Source organism: Rhodamnia argentea, chromosome 5 (genome assembly GCF_020921035.1).
Source record: "Rhodamnia argentea isolate NSW1041297 chromosome 5, ASM2092103v1, whole genome shotgun sequence".
In the NCBI taxonomy this organism is placed as follows: domain Eukaryota; kingdom Viridiplantae; phylum Streptophyta; class Magnoliopsida; order Myrtales; family Myrtaceae; genus Rhodamnia; species Rhodamnia argentea.
The window spans coordinates 13935735-13952036 of NC_063154.1; the positions used below are offsets into that span (position 1 = coordinate 13935735).

Here is a 16302-nt window from a genome sequence, read left to right on the forward strand (position 1 = left end):
TTTTTTCTCATTTGTGTCCAATAATTAATAAGATATTAACTTCTTTTGTCTTTTCTAAATAAATCCTTGGCATAGAATATTCTATAGATGCCATTAGAAATTGCCACATGGCCAGCCTATATTAGACTATGATCCTTGGTTACCTTTTCTTGTTTCCCAAGTCAAAATTATACATTTTTATTTTATTTGTCCAATAATTGATGGGAGAGAAGATTCTAGATGCCACGTGTCTTTTCCTCAACTTGTCCAACTAGCTAGCCTAGGAATCCTATAATTCTTAGGCCTTAATGATGACAAGCTTTTATTTTTCCTTTTCTCTTGTAGAAGAAAAAAAGAAAAAAAATAAGATTTGTTCAAAGGAAAAAAATCAGATAAAGATACAAAAAAATATAATGATCATATTTGTAGAAGAAATAAAAATAAGAAAATTTAGATTTTTTAAAATTATAAAATATAAAAAAAATGTCCACAATGATTAGATAGGGAAGTATGAGTCGAGTCGGGTATAGGTTGGGCATGGGTGGAGTCGGGTATGGGTTGATAAATTTGCACTATGCATAAATGGGTCTTAAACTGGTTAATGAGTTAATTTGGATCGGACCATTTATGACCCGACTTAAATCCAACCCGACTCCCCTATTTGACAGATCTACTCCATTAATCACCTTTATATGCGAGTGACTTATAGTTTGTCAAAGCTTGGTACTCTTTTCACCAACACATTAAAAGGGGATACGCAATTGTTATGTTTAGAAAGTCCATATTTAGAATTTAAAAGTTTTGTTTCGTTGAGAATTCAAAATCTTTTCAATTTAATTTGAACTTTTTGTCCACACTAGTTGGCGAAATTTGTGAAAATTAATGTGAAAAAACATCCATCAACGTTAAATAAGTAGACATAACACCTTGAAAAGTCGCTTCCCGACGAGAAAATGGAGAATTAACAGGGTGGACCTCTTTTCCAACATAGTCAGACAAAACAAACTTGAAAAGTTTCGAAAGCTCAGGGGTTGAACTGAAATACTTCAAAGTTCAGGGACCAATGGGAAAAATGGCGGTTGGCGTCGTTGAAAAGAGGCGGTGACAGTTGAGCAAAATGCAAGTCCATCCTCAAACTCCGCAAACGGAGATCAACTTTCTGTTGCTCTCAGTCATTAGTCACTTCGTCTTCTCCAGGTCTTCTCTGTCCGTCCCACATTTTTGCTGCAAGCTCTTTGTTCTATTTGATCGCAGAAAGTGGTTTGCACACTAGAATCATGGCAGCCCCGGATCCAAACGCTCGGTCGACGGAAGGCAGAACATATCCTGAGAAGCAAGTTGACAGAGTGAGGCACCCGTTTTATTGTGTTTCGAATTGATTTCTCACACTGCATCGCATCAAGATCGCCGAGTTTCTTCAAATCACAAGGGTCTCTAATCGTGATGCTTGTTCTTTTTCCGTAGGCCCACCATTTGATACAGAAGTGCATTGATCAGTACATGGACCGCGACGAAACAGCCCGCAAGTTAGAAGTTCAATTCAGGATCAACCCCCACCTAACACGTATCGGTGAGAGATCATCCTCACCTTTTTTAGTCTAATCAATGAGTAATGCTAAGAACTAGTCCGTTTGAGTATTCTGAATGATTCGGTCCTGCTTACCTAGCGGTTCTTGTATGGGCTATATTTTGATACAAAGCTTCTGAACTTGTCCTTCGATTTCCAGTTTGGGACAGATTGGAAGAAGACAATCAGGAGTTTTTCCAGAATTACTACACAAGGCTAGCGTTGAAACGACTGATCGTCAAGATCAATGAATTGCTCGACCAACCGCCTCGAGCCATGGATTTTCCTCTGGTGCCTGGTAAGGCTCTCATAGTATAAACTTTGTCGGCTCAAACGCATAGCTTGTATCTTTCATAGCATATGGTATCATGTATACTCTGGTCAACTTCCCGAACAGGAGAAAAATGCAAAAGACAGTTGCGCTCTCAAGATTAGACGGGTCTTTGTCACCCTTTGAACACTTGGTTATACGAGGTTACAATTGTTCTTTGCCGTCCTTTCATGGTGCAGCGGAGCAACAAATGTCAATGGAATTGGCAGAGGCAGCTCCACAGGTTGATTCTCCAGTGAGCATAACGAACAATGAGAATGAGTAAGAAACTCAATTTTTGCGATGTTTGTGTATTTCTTCTCTCCGAGACAATTTTTTGGTACATCTTCTACAATTAATTTTAGCTTTTGTCTCTGCTGCATCGAACAGTCGGGTGATTAGCTTAAAATTCGTCTCAATCTGAAAGCCTTTTACCTAATTTATAGGATTCTTAACTCAAATTACCTGCTTGTGCACATTATTCAACTTTGCAAATTCTGTCATCTGCGCATGAATTGTTCGGGAGTGCAAGTGGCTATGTCAGCTTATGGCATGAAGTGTGGCATAAACATTCTTTTGATAGGAAACGTATGTTTAGATGATCATAAATGCTACCACTGTTAAAACACATTGGCAGAAACAACATGATGGTCACGGTGCACATTCTTGCCAAAGACTTTGATCTTCAAGTTTGGATGCTGATTCGTGCTCACGCTTGTGGTTGTCCCTTATCAGTGTCACTGTCCGGCGGGTTGTAGGGAAACTCATGCAGAGAGGGGACGCAATGTAAGACACCATCTCATGTCTCATCGTTCACAAGGCCAAAAACAACGGCGATTTCTTCACTATGCTGGAGCAAATATTGTTCCTTTCGTGCCTCCACGTCATGAAGAACAAATTCAGTAGTTGGAACATAATCCAGTTTCTTTATTTGACTAGCCAGTTGGTCCAGTTAGTGATAAATCTCCTGTGCCTTTTGGTGTGAAGTGCTGCCCACATAGACCTTGTGAACTATAATTTTCACTTGAATCCAGCAACAACTGGCTTCTTTTCTAAGATTTTTCAGTCTCATTTTCTTTCTGATGGCTGGCTGCATCTTCCCATAGACCTGCTAAGGCATACATATTTGCTAGAAAAATCTAAGCAGCCGAATCGTCCGGTTCCTGCCAAAAAATCACTGCTCTAGCATGTTTTTGCAAGTGCAGCATTACCATGAACTTGGCAAGCTCCAAGAAATGTATGCCAGATCAGTGTATCAGCCGTAATACACGTTGAATTTGTAAACTGGTAAGGGATCCAGGTTTGCCCAATAAGTCCATGCATGCATGGCGTTCGATTCTGGGTTAAATCTTTCTGGCACAGGCACACTCACCAGCATATCCAAAAACGAATCAACAGCTTTCTTTAGACAACCTAACTGAGTACATCCTGCCACCATCAAGTCAACTACATTCCTTTCGTGCATTTTCTCAAACACCTTACGAGCTGAAACCAAATCAGCACCACCCTTTGCAAACAGGTCAATCAATCCACGCCCAAAAGCACACATAAGAATCAGATAGCCACTTTTAATGATAAACCAGAGAACTGCATCCCCAATTGATGCATTCTCCGGATCTGAAGAAGCCCAAATAAACAAAGGGAAAAAATAATCCGTAGGAAAAACCATCTTCGAGCACATGAACGCAAGTATCAACCGCTTCAAACTCCATGTGATTATTAGCATAGCAAGAGTTTGTGGACCTCCATGAAACCAAGTCACTTTTCATGACCCTTTGCATTAGTAGAGACAGTTGAGCGAGCTGAGAATCACGGAGTCGGGCTTCATTTTGCACATTTCGTAATTCATTGCTATGCTGAAATTGGTATCCACCAGAATTTGTCGGAGCAAATATTGCTCCTCCAAACTAGTGATTGAGAAAGATAGATACAGAAAGAGAAAGAGGACATGCATGTCAGCGGCGAGTTTTTTCTCTTTCTTATCTTTCTTCTTTTGTTAGTGATTCAATATTAGCTTGGTATATTAATTTTGGTGTCATTGAGTATATGAGTCAAGTATATATATTTTTGATAGATTTATAGGAGAATAACAGTGTAAGTGCTAAAAATTGTATATGACGAGCACTTTAGTGTATTTTTCCCAGATTATTTAGGTGCCACATTGGAAAAAAAAATCACTTAAGTGCTCCAGGCAAGTGATGTAGTGGCCTATAAATGTTCGTATATGTATAATAACGTTGATGGACAAACCTAAAACCAAACGCAATGAGTAGTCTAAATATAGAGGAATGATCCGAGCCCCAACAAAATGACGTTGTGTCCTTAAGACAAATTTGTCCCCTCGGTCGGTACCCGAGGGTCTTGGACAATTGCCTCTCGGGATAGAACGGATCGTCTTTCCTCTAAAACGGTACTTCTTCAGAGTAAACCTTCGAACGCACTTGGTAAAATAATCGCACAAATGATGAATAATGAAATAAAAATGACAGTAGTCTCTAATGCGACGGTCAATGCTTTATTTATAAACAATGATGCGAAGAGTCACGAAAGAAGAGGTTAGGAACGAAGAGTCACTAATCCGAACAGTTCTCTTTCAAATGAACGAAGAGTTACAAAAGTGACGAAACCGTATGGTTTCGTCTATGAAGGATTACGAACCGAAACACCTCCTTTCGAACAACCATGTTCGTTCAAACAAAATAAATAAAAAAATTAATGGAACATGCAAGCCCGGCCCGAACCGAACCGAGTCGGCCGGCGGCCTGTTCGGGTCGACCTAGCTTAGCGTAGGTTCTCTTCCTTTCACAAAAGTGGGGTGCCCCTTGGAGCCCAAACCCATTTGTGAGTTTCCAATATTTAAACTCATCTCTCCACTTCTATTTTTCTTACGCAGAACTCTCCATCCTTCACTCTCATTCACTTCTTATGGAACTTAGAGTTCAAAGTTCCAACAAGTGACTCGAGCCAAAATTAATACGTGACATTTACAATTAAATTTCTATATGACATGGTATTTTTTAAAGAAAAATTCTGTCCACGTGCACTTCTAAACAAAAAAAAGAGAGCTAAAAACTAATCTTTTTGAAATACAAATTTCATTTAAAAACAAGTTTAGAAATTACGGAAAAAAAGAGTTATCGGTGGAAACCACCGGGCGGTGAGCTGCCCTACCATCGCCGACAATGGTTAGCTGCCCTTGTGGACGCAGGTGAAGGCCTGGAGATCATCGCAATCTTTTTTTAGCCTATTTTTAAACTTCTCTTAAATACAATTTGTATTAAAAAATGAAATTTGAACAAAAATGATGTTGTCTTAGCCATGTCACTATCGTGGAGGAGGGAGAAAATATTTAAAAAATGAGTATTTTTCGTTAGTCCAAATTGACAAAGTTAAAGGAAGGAATTGATTGCATCAATTTGACAAGTTTTAGAACTTGAATGCACTTTTTGTAAATTTTAGTACTCAATTGGATTTTCGTAACAAGTTTTAGCACCACTAGTGTGCATTTCCTTTTTTTTAGAATTTTTGGCTTTTTTTATTTTTTTAATATAATTAAGTTTGGATTTTTTTATTTTTTATTAAGTTTCTTCAACATTTAGCTTTTTTTTTTTAATTGTTGATTGGACTTCTAGTGAGCCACTCGACTTTGGACATCAATAAAAAATGTCACATCGAATTTTTGACTAAGCAAATTTGCAAAAAGATGCCAAAAATGTCAAAATTTGTGTATATCACTCACTTTACTGTCAAAACTTTTTTTTGGATCGCTCAAGTGCCAACTTTTTTAAAAAAACTATCACTTAAGTGCCAACTCCAATATGCTTGGTTGAAAATTTGACGTGATATTTTTTTATTAATATCTGAAGCCGACATGGCAAAAAACTAAAAGTTCAAAAGACAAATATCCAAAAATAAAAATGTAAAATTAATTATATTAATTAGAAAAAATTTAAGGATAAGCTAAAATTAAGCTAAAATTTTAAAAATATATTTTTTAATTTTTTCAAAAAAAAGAAAAGAGAAAGGGCCTACAATCGATGAGGGCTTGCATAACCTTTGCCACCGCCGCCCCATCATCGCCGATAATGGCCACCGAGATTAGGGGATGGCTAGTGAGGGTCATCAGCCTAGTCTGGGGACCCTCACTGTGTGCAAGCACCCCCCTCCACACCCCCCCTTCGTCCCTCAAATTTTTAGATTTTTTTTAAAATTTTTAAAATTTTTTTAAAATTTTTAGCTTATTTTTAGTTTAGAAGTCCATGTGGACTAAAATTTTAAAAAAATTGCCACATCTGATTGAAAGATTAGTTATAAATGCCACGTAATTAGTTTGATCATAATTTCTCCGATTTAGCACTTAAGTGATCGTTTTATCTCCGGTTTGGCACTCAAGTGAGTCGGCAAAAAGTATTGGTATTAAAGTGATCGCCATACAGAAATTTTGACACATATAGTGCCTTTTTGCCCAATAAAATTATGATAATTAACCATCAATATAACCGACACAAATCATTCTTTTACATTGTTGATGCTCTTAAGGTTATTAAAATTGCAAGGGAATTTGTAATATTAAAAACTTGAAGCTATTTCTAGGTGCATAAAATGCATATCCCCTCACCTATGAGCTTGGAATGAAACAAAGGAATGTTTGTTTCATAAAAAATAGACCTGGAAGGAAATGGTTTTCTAGGGCCCAAACATGCCCCCTTTTCATTTTATTCGACCTACCTTCACAGAGCTTTCACCACTCTTTTCAATTAAACCTGGATTTTTTATCCACATTGGTTGGTGTAAGTTGTGAAATTTAATTTGAAAAGAAATCCATCAATGTTAAAGAAAGTAAACAGTAAAAGGACACCTTAAGTGCCAATATTTACGTACGACGCTCACTTTGATGTCAAATTTTTTTTTATCACCTAAGTGACAATTTTTTTTAAAAACGATTATTTAAGTGCTAACTTCGGTGAGATCGCTGGCATTGGCACTAACATGATTGTTTTTTCAAATTTTCTCCGATTTGACACTAAAGTGATCTTCTTCTTTTTTTTTATTCACTTAAGTGCCAAATTGTTTTTAAAAACGATTATCTAAGTGTCAAAGCGGTGTGAAAGATTTTATGGGACCACAACCAACTGTTCTAAAAGTTTAAGCTTGTAGAAGAAGACGTGGTTTAATATTTATATATTTTAGCACTCCCCCTCACATTTAGTCTGGTTTTTTTGCCTAGTATTAAACATGGAAATATTCATTAGGGAGGCAAATAGGGGCTTGGAAAGGTTTGAACTCGGACCTCCTGCTCTAATACCATGAAAGATTTTATGGGACTACAGCCAATTACTCTAAAAGTTTAAACTTATAGAAGAAAGCACGATTTAATAAATATATTCCAATACGGTGAGATCGCCGGAATTTCTCGCCGTTGGCACTAAAGTAATCGTTCTTTTTTTTTTTCCGATTTGGCAATTAAGTGATCAAAAAAAAAATATTGGCATCAAAATTAGCGTTGTACACAAATATTGACACTTGGGGTGGCGTTATGCTGAAAGTAAACATAACAAATGAAAAGTGTCAAGTAAAGGTTCCCATCCCCACTAGAAAATGGAGAATAAACACGGAGGGCCTCTTGTCCACATTGGCCAACATTATCGATCATTAGAAGCTTTTCCGAATCTGCCATGAACATCCGTATCCATCGATCATTAATTACTAACAAACACCACCATAAGCATTGATCTAATCTTGTTCATCAAATTTATGGACTTCAGCCATATAAATATGAAATTTTGTGAGATTATTATTGGATCGGCTATTCAAAAAGTTCAAGCTGTTCGTTGATAACATTGCTTAATATTAAATAATTCTTTCAACAAATACATTTGTCAATATAAAACATTCCACCATTCTTATTCCTCTTATTCCTAATGTAGGAGTTGTCACCTATCTAATCTGTTTCCCGATATAAGACTGCCGGGCAGAACTGTTGCTGGGGTAGAACTGAAAAGTTTTGAAAGCTCAGGGTTGAACTGAAATACTTCAAATTTCGGGGAGCAATGGGCAAAAACGGTTGGCGTCGTTAAAAGGAGGCGGTGACAGTTGAGCAAAATGCAAGTCCATCTTCGAACTCCGCGAACGAAAATAAACTTTCGGTTACTCTCAGTCACTAGTCACTTCGCCTTCTCCAGGTCTTCTCTCTCCGTCCCACATTTTTGCTGCAAAAGTTCTTTGTTCTATTCGATTTCAGAAAGTGGTTTTCACAGTAGAATCATGGCGGCCCCAGATCAAAACGCTCGGTCGACGGAAGACAACGATGTTCACAAAGAGATTGACAGGGTGAGGCACAAGTTTTCTTATATTTCGAATCAATCTCTGACATCGCATTGCATTAAGATCGCCGAGTTTCTTCGAATCAAAAGGGTCTCTAATTGCATTGCTCTGATCTTTTTCCAAAGGCCAAAGATATGATAGAGCGGTGCCTTCAGCTGTACAGGAACCGTAATGAAACAGCCCATACGTTGGAAGTTCAGTTCGGAATCGACCCTCGTCTCACCCGTCTCAGTAAGAGATCATCTTTTTTGGTCTGATGAGTAATGCTGAGAACTAGTCCGATTTTAGTATCCCATATGATTCGGTCCTGTTTACCGGCCGCCGTTTCTTGTATGGGTTATATTCTGATACGGAGCTTCTAAACTTGTCCTTCGAATTCCAGCTTGGGACAAATTGGCAGAAGATAATCCTGAGTTTTTCCAAAATTACTACACAAGGCTAGTGTTGATAAAACAGATCAACAGGTTCAACGAATTGCTTGAGCAACAGCATCGAGCCATGAATATTCCTCTGGTGCCTGGTAAGGCTGTCATAGTATAGAATTCCTTCGGTTCAAATGCATAGCTTCTGTTCTTCATAGCATATGGTATCATAAAAGCAAAAGCTAGTTGTACTCGCAAGATGACTGTAGAAACCGGGTTCTTGTCGAGTGCTCTTCTAAGCGCGCCCATTTGTTTATGATTGTTTGGTTCTTGAAGACGTTTAGTGCAGACCTTGAAGTCCAGCCTATGAATTTTGAACATTTCGTATTGCGAGGTTTAATTGTTCTTGCCCTCCTTTCATGTTGCAGCAGAGCAACAAATGTCAACGGAATTGGCAGAGACAGCTCCACAGGCTGACTCTCCAGTGAGCATAACGAACAATGAGAATGAGTAAGAAATTCAAATCTTGCCATGTCTCTTGATCTCGTCTCTTCCGAGACAAATTTTTTGGTGCATTGTCTACGAATTCTTTGAATCTTTTCTCCAACTGCATCAAACAGTCTGTTGATTAGCTTAACTATTCATCTCAATATGAAAGCTTCTTTTACCTACTATATACGATTCATAACTCAAATTACCTGCTTGTGCAAATTATTTAACTTTGAAAGTTAAATACATGCGTCATTCGGGGCTGCAAGTGACTTTATCGGATTATGGCCTGAGGCATGGCATAATTTCATTTGCCTCAGTCAAATCTGTTATGTTTAGATGAATCGTAAATGCTTCAACTGATAAAACACGTCGGCAGAAACAACATGACAGTCACGGTGTGCATTCTAGTTAACACTTTGATCTTCAAGTTGTGATGCTAACTAGTGCTCGCGCTTGTGGCTGAAAAATGAGCAGAGCTCAATCTGATTTGAATCCTGTCAGCTCTGTTGGATCAGAAGTGGTGGTGGGGTTTGATCTGAATCTCGTGCCCGGCGATAGTCCTGCTCAGTCTCCATTGGAAGGAGAAGGAATGAAAACAAATGCTGCCTTGGACTCTGCACTTATGCAGATTTCACCAGTCCCAAACCTTATCACCGATGGCAGCCACACTGCAAACTTCAGGGGACCTGCTCAACCATCGTCTTCAATGGCTGGAAGCTCGAGCCACTTGGATTCAAACCCTGAAGGTATTCGTCAGATGTGACAAAAGCTAGTAATACAAAATTAATCTATGTATCAATCTGTACATCTCCTAGTACGTACAGACAGTTTGCCATTTACAGATTTGAGACATTCCCAAGTTAGCTTTCGGAAGAGATTTCATTCCATTTTGCATTCTATGTATTCGTAGTCCTGATGGACGGTATTTTGGCAGCTTCCGATCAGAAGGACCTTGCTAATTTGGCATCAGGTCAAGACTCTCCTGCTGCAGATCTCTGAGTGAAGCAGTATCACGCCGAGGGGACGATAGTGAGGACTATCACGCTTGGTTTGGAAGAATGTAAGACACCATCGTGTGTCCCATCATTGGTTCAACAACCATATTCTCATCACATTTAGGGATTGAGCTTTTGTAATTGCACATTACATGTTAAGTAGATAGGAGGATGATTGAATTTCTTAAGATGATACTTGTTGTCCTTTAGATCGAAGTGAAAGATCTGCAAATTTGATTCTTCTATGTCCTTAGATGCGGTTGTCAAACAAATATATGATGTTTAGGCTTTTCTGCTGTCAATCGGATATCTAGTATCCTGAAAACGGCATGATGCTCCAGGACAATCCCAAAGGCGAAAAGCGTAAAAGTGTTTTGGATTCCGTGACTCATATTGCTGAAATTCTGCGAGATCCATTTGAGGTCTTCAACTTGGTATTTTGACAGAAATCCATGAACCTTTCAGGACATGATATTTACATCGTTGGGCTTGCAAATAGCCCAACTAAATGAGATAATTTAAGGAGGATCGTCGCCGGTTGTCATTTCGTGTACTTGATACATACTGAAGGAGCTTCCAAGGCCAAAAACAACTGTGATTTTTTCGCTATGCTGGAGAAAATATTATTCCTTTTTTGCCTCCTCCACACCATGAAGAAGAACAAATTCAGTAGTCGGAACATAATCCAGTTTCTTTATTCCACTAGCCAATCGGTCCAGTTCATGATAGATCTTGTGAGCTACATTTCCCATAGCATATGCTAGCAAAATATAAGCAGCAGAACCGTCCGGTTCCAGCCAAAAAAATCATGAACTTGGCAGGCTCCAAGAAATGTATGCCAGATCAGAGTGTTGGCCCGGAAACACAAAGAAATTATAATGTGTATCAGGTGAGGAGGTCATCATTAATTTATGGGCGATGGAAACATATTATTCTCTTGCAATCTATGGTAAATAAATAATTACATGCAATTTAGATAGATAGATTTCTTCTTCCTTATTAAGTAGTCAAGAATGTAATGAAATGCTTTAGTCAAGTAACTGAGTAAAAACCAACATATATTCTTAACCGGCATGTGGATATCAACAATAAGTATAGTTAACATGTGAATATGATCAGAAGGTGATAACAAGTGAATATCATCAATACTCGAGAATACGTGGTAAGAGTCAGTTACGAAAATAATACTTTCACGTCCAATTTTGTCATTTTAACATACAATATGCTACCACACCTCATGAAAGAAACCAAAGACATCTTAACATATAAGAACTCATCCACACAAGTTGGATTATCACCACGTTTCAACACCCCACTATGGCTTACTCACTCTTACCTTCAAACTCAACTAAAGCTAAAATTAACAAACACCAACCAACCAAGTCAAGAGTACCATCTAACCAAAAATGAAAAAAAAAGTCAAGAGTACTAAGTAGATTAACCCAACTTAGCCTTTAGGCTTTTCACTTATCTCGAACAAAACTTGAAAAACCAAAAGCTTTAACCAACTTCAAAGATAAACAAGCAAGAACAAATTTAACAACCTCACCCCCGTAACAAAACTTCTTTAAGAAAAGAGAATAGAATCCACCAAATCACCTTGTAACTCTTGGATGATAGAACCTTGGCTTTGCTATTCAAGGATTGCAAAGTGAGAATAGGAGATGGAAGTTTCTTTGAAGTTTGAAGATGTGAAAAAAAGTTATGGCAGGTGTAAGGTTGCATGCAAATTAGAGGTAATATGTGGCATATTTACAAAGCTCCATCCAATACATGGCCAAGTGAAATGAATTCAAGACATAAGAGTGGATGACTCATATTAGAGGTGGTCATGATTTAGTCTTAGTTGTAAAGAATATGTAAGCGCTTCGAGTTATAAAAGACATGGGGCTTACATGTAAAATAGTTGAAGGGTATAATTTTGAGAGACAAAAACTCACCTCCTTCCTCCAAGTAGTGAATAAACAATCATTAGCATTAATTAACTTCGTTTAAAATCGATAATATAATGTGTGAAACCTATCAATTAAAGGAAGCCCAAAGGCTCATCCCAAAGTAATTTTCTTGTCAAGTCACCAAGGTATTTCAAAAAAATTAATATGTGAATAAGAAAATCGGTGTCCACTCTAAATACTGACAAGTCCAAAAAATACTTGAAACCCACTAAAATTGTGAACAATATCAAAGGCTAAGAAAATCTTAGTTTAGTAAATTTAAACTTGAAAATGGCCAAATAAGTAATTCGGAACATCTTAGCCATTTTCTACAATTATTGTGACGTTAAATTAATTAACGTCATCCTACACCATCACTATAGACATCAACATCTATCAATACAATTCTAGTGCATCGGACTTCAAGGCGACATCTGTCGTGGAAAATTGTCCTACACTTTTTTGCATTTCACAAAATTAACAAGTAAAATGCAATCCAAAATTCCAAAATAAATAATGCTTTAACTTTATATCCCAAGTGTCTTTATCGAACATAAAAAATGCAGCATGCCACATATTCGCTCTCCACTTTCATCTAGTAGTTGCTATGAATAAATTGTGTTCTTACAAAAATAATGCTTGAACAATCCTTGGGTAGCAACTTCACCTTGGCCTCCGATGCCATGCTTGACCACCTTGGCCACAAAAGAGTCTGATAGCTTCCTCATTCTTCAGATTGCACGTATCCTATGATTATAGCTGTCGAAGACCTCATGTTATGATCTTGCATCCGATCAAACAGATTTCTCGAATCATGTAGGAGCCTATTGAGAAAACCTTCTTTAAAAAATTTTGATGTTGACAAAACTATCATTATTCTTACTAAATTTGGCAATTACTTTCAGTATTTTATCTTAGTTGATGCACATGAATGAAGAAGCTTATATTGATCTTAATTGGTGTTAAGACTCAAGACAAGATTATCGAATATTTGCTTCTGAAGGAGTTGAATTATTTTATCTAGGTTTTGTGTAGTATCACTTATTTAGATTCAATTAAACCTTTGAATAAGAATTATTTGTGTTGACACTTGATTTTTAATCAGTTTATTTTTAGAAAATTATTAGAAAATCCATAAAAAGTGAAAAAAAAAAATACAAAATCAACTTTCAGAACCTTGGCCAAGCCTAAGGAACCATTTTGAACAATTTTTTTTTATATATTTTTTGCATCTTTTGATATTTTTTGAAAATAGAAAAATACTTGAAAAATTGGGAAAAATAGCATTTGAGGCCGCAAAAATTCACAAAAATAGTTTATGTTGTTCTTTTAATTCCCTTTTCATTTGGCATCTTAAAGTTTGCAAAATTTAATTTGGAACTATATGTCTCTTCATTGACCATAGTCCTGAATTGGCCTAGAAATTACATTTTAAATCATTTTAGCCAAACTTTTCTACTTTTTAGAGTAATGACATTTGTCTTTTAATACCTTGCATTTCATTTTGGCCCAAAAGTTTAAATAATTGCACAATTTGGACTAAAAGGACTTAAATGCACAAATATTTTTCAGTTTAGTCCATGGGTTTCACCTAAATTGGAATTAAAGAAAATTTAGTGATCAACATACTAAAGCAGGACCACTAACCCTAGTTTTCAACCTCCAGAATCAATTGATGTGGGTGGCTTGAATCGATTTGGCCATTTATGGTTTGAATTAATCAATTTTCATTCTTGGGTCAAATCGAGAATTTGGGGCTTTTGCATAATTCATAGCATATTTTCCACAAAAATCATATTTTCTAATGAAATCCACACCCCTAAGTTCAATTTTGTGGTTTAATTTGATAAATTCTAAAGTTGAGAGGGTCAATTTAAGGATTTTTGGTCTATCGAGTCCGCCACCTCAACCCAAATCTGAATCGGCAGCCCGAGCGAGCACCTCCTCCTTCCCCTGCCATTCCCCCGCCATTTCAAACATTTGCAACTCAAATTTTGATCACAAAATTGAGGATCACTTCATTAACAATTGGAGGGGAAATGGGAGGTGTTTTATTCACCACTCTCTTCTGCTTTGATTAGGACCACCCTTGCCGCCTGGGGCCACTGGAGCAGGGCTGGGCAACTCGGTCGATGTTGTGGAGGTACAAAAGTCACCCAAGCACTAACCGATCAAGTTGGGCGTCAATTTATGCACGCCAGAGGCTCTAATGGAGTTGGACAGAATCCTCAACCTTCCCGGCACCGTTTGGACACAAACCCATGTGCGAACCGAGTTGACGATACCCCCTATCCACGCGCAAACTTGTTTGAATTGGATAAGTATCAATTCACGTGTTTTTTGGATAGGAGGAGGTTCATTCTGCTCGTAGATGACAACAAAATAGAGAGAGAAAGTGAGAGAGAAACTCTCTGTACCACCATTGACAAAGCTCCAGGCCAAAGCTTCTCATATTCAGCCCCGACAATCCAAAGCAAATCGAGACCCTAGACCACTTCTGGAAGCTTGCTCAAACTCCGAGGAAGCGATCATTACCAATTTGGCAGCTGAACTCTCCCTAAAACAATAAGTCTCGCTCTCGAGCTTCTCACTGTGCTCACATGGCGGAGCTCATCTCTGACCATGATTTGTGAAATTAGTTGAGGCATTTACTCCTCAAGCTCGTCTAAGCATGATCGCATCTCATTTTTGCATTGATGTCGTATGAAAACCCCGAGCCGAGACTTCCTCCATAACTAGAATTATCACAACTTGGCCAGCAAAATCTGGCAAACTAGAGCTCGATCAAAGCTTCGAGTAATTCTTCTAAACTCATTGTGATGCTATCCTGTGAATGAATCGCATAGATATACTCTAGTTTGCTAGAATAGAATTGCCATAGTCGTATTGGTTCGAGTTTGATTACTCGTGCTCTAGTCAATGAATAGGTCTAGATTTTGGATATGTTGTTTTCGAGAGTGAGACGAGTTGATTGTGCCCAGTTTCAGTCAATTTAGTCCAGGTTTAGCTATCGATCGGTGCCGGGAATCTCTCGGCCATCCGTTCGTCGTCTTTGCGAAGAATATGATGTCCAATCAACCAAGATTGACTCGGTCAATGGCTGAGGTGGCGCCGACATGGCGCCACGTAGCTTGACACGTGGCGATCATGTCAACCAGGTACAATATCTAAAAATAATTTTCGTTAATAAAAATAAAACCTAGATTAGACAATTGGTATTAGCCCACATGTCGCGATCTAAAAATTTTTCAAAAATAAAAATCATTTTTCATTTTATAAAACCATTCTCATAATTAAAAATATATATTGGATTGAACGGTCGAAAATTAGTCTTGCCGTGTGATCGTGGTTGTAGGATCTAGTATGCGGATCAAACGGTCGAGAGTTAGTCTTCTTGTTTGATCTCGACCATTGATTCTAGTAATCGGATCTTACGAAGAAGATGATAGTCTCCATTTAATCTGGGCCATAGGTTTTAGTAATCGGATCCATGGATGGTGGTTCAGCCATGTGGGCAAACTTGAACTGTAGGATTAGTAAATAGAAAAAAAAAATCCTCATAAATTCTAAAAAAAAATCAGAAAAATTAGAAAAGAAATAAAAAAAAAATCCAAAAACGGCACCGTTTAGGCCAACATGGGATCAATAGGATCTAGGTCGGATATCCCGTATTCGTGGGTCGGATCAACCCGGTCCAAAAAATATTAAAAATTTCATAAAAAATAAAAAAAATCAATAAAAATTCATAAAAAAAATTAGAAAAATAGAACAAATTCAGAAAAATTCATAAAAATCACGAAAAATGGAAAATAGCCACGTTCAACTGGCTTGACCCAATTTTTTCGATTTTCTATTCCCGGGCCTTCCCAAATGACCGTTTTACCCATCCGGACACTTCGTCCGAAATTTTTCTAGAACACCTCCGAAATTAAATAGACCATTTTAAGCCTTCGGGGCTCTACTAGGCATAATATGTGGCCAATTGATTGATGATTTGACGCATTTTATCTGCATGTTATTGATTTCTTGATATGCGCACTTTCTATTATTGAATCTGATTGATAGCATAGATGATTCTTATTTGTATGACACCCTTTACATCATTAGAACCTACCTTACCTTTCGATGCATTAGCATGTAAATCTTAGGTTAGAAATTCACTAAACTTAGGTACCAAAAAGGCGTCGATGACAATCTCAACGTAACTAAGTCCCCGAATCCATTTCTTTGATTTTTATAGGGTCGAACAAACTCTTCCGACCGCTCGATAGGGTTTCCAATCATATCTTCAAAAAAATGATTGGTCGCAACTCCGTTGACATGCACAATACGCACATGT

General features: G+C 37.6%; 1 protein-coding gene across 1 annotated transcript in view; it reads left to right on the forward strand.

Annotated features, from left to right (window-relative positions):
• The first annotated feature begins 1121 nt into the window (after window positions 1–1121).
• LOC115733421 overlaps window positions 1122–16302 on the forward strand; it is a 52154-nt gene continuing 36973 nt past the window's right edge. The window contains exons 1-5 of the mRNA XM_048278984.1: window positions 1122–1176; window positions 1234–1325; window positions 1444–1549; window positions 1707–1844; window positions 8971–9052. Coding sequence (XP_048134941.1) covers window positions 1257–1325; window positions 1444–1549; window positions 1707–1844; window positions 8971–9052 — 395 coding nt within the window. The 5' untranslated portion in view covers window positions 1122–1176; window positions 1234–1256. The remainder of the gene's footprint in view (window positions 1177–1233; window positions 1326–1443; window positions 1550–1706; window positions 1845–8970; window positions 9053–16302) is intronic.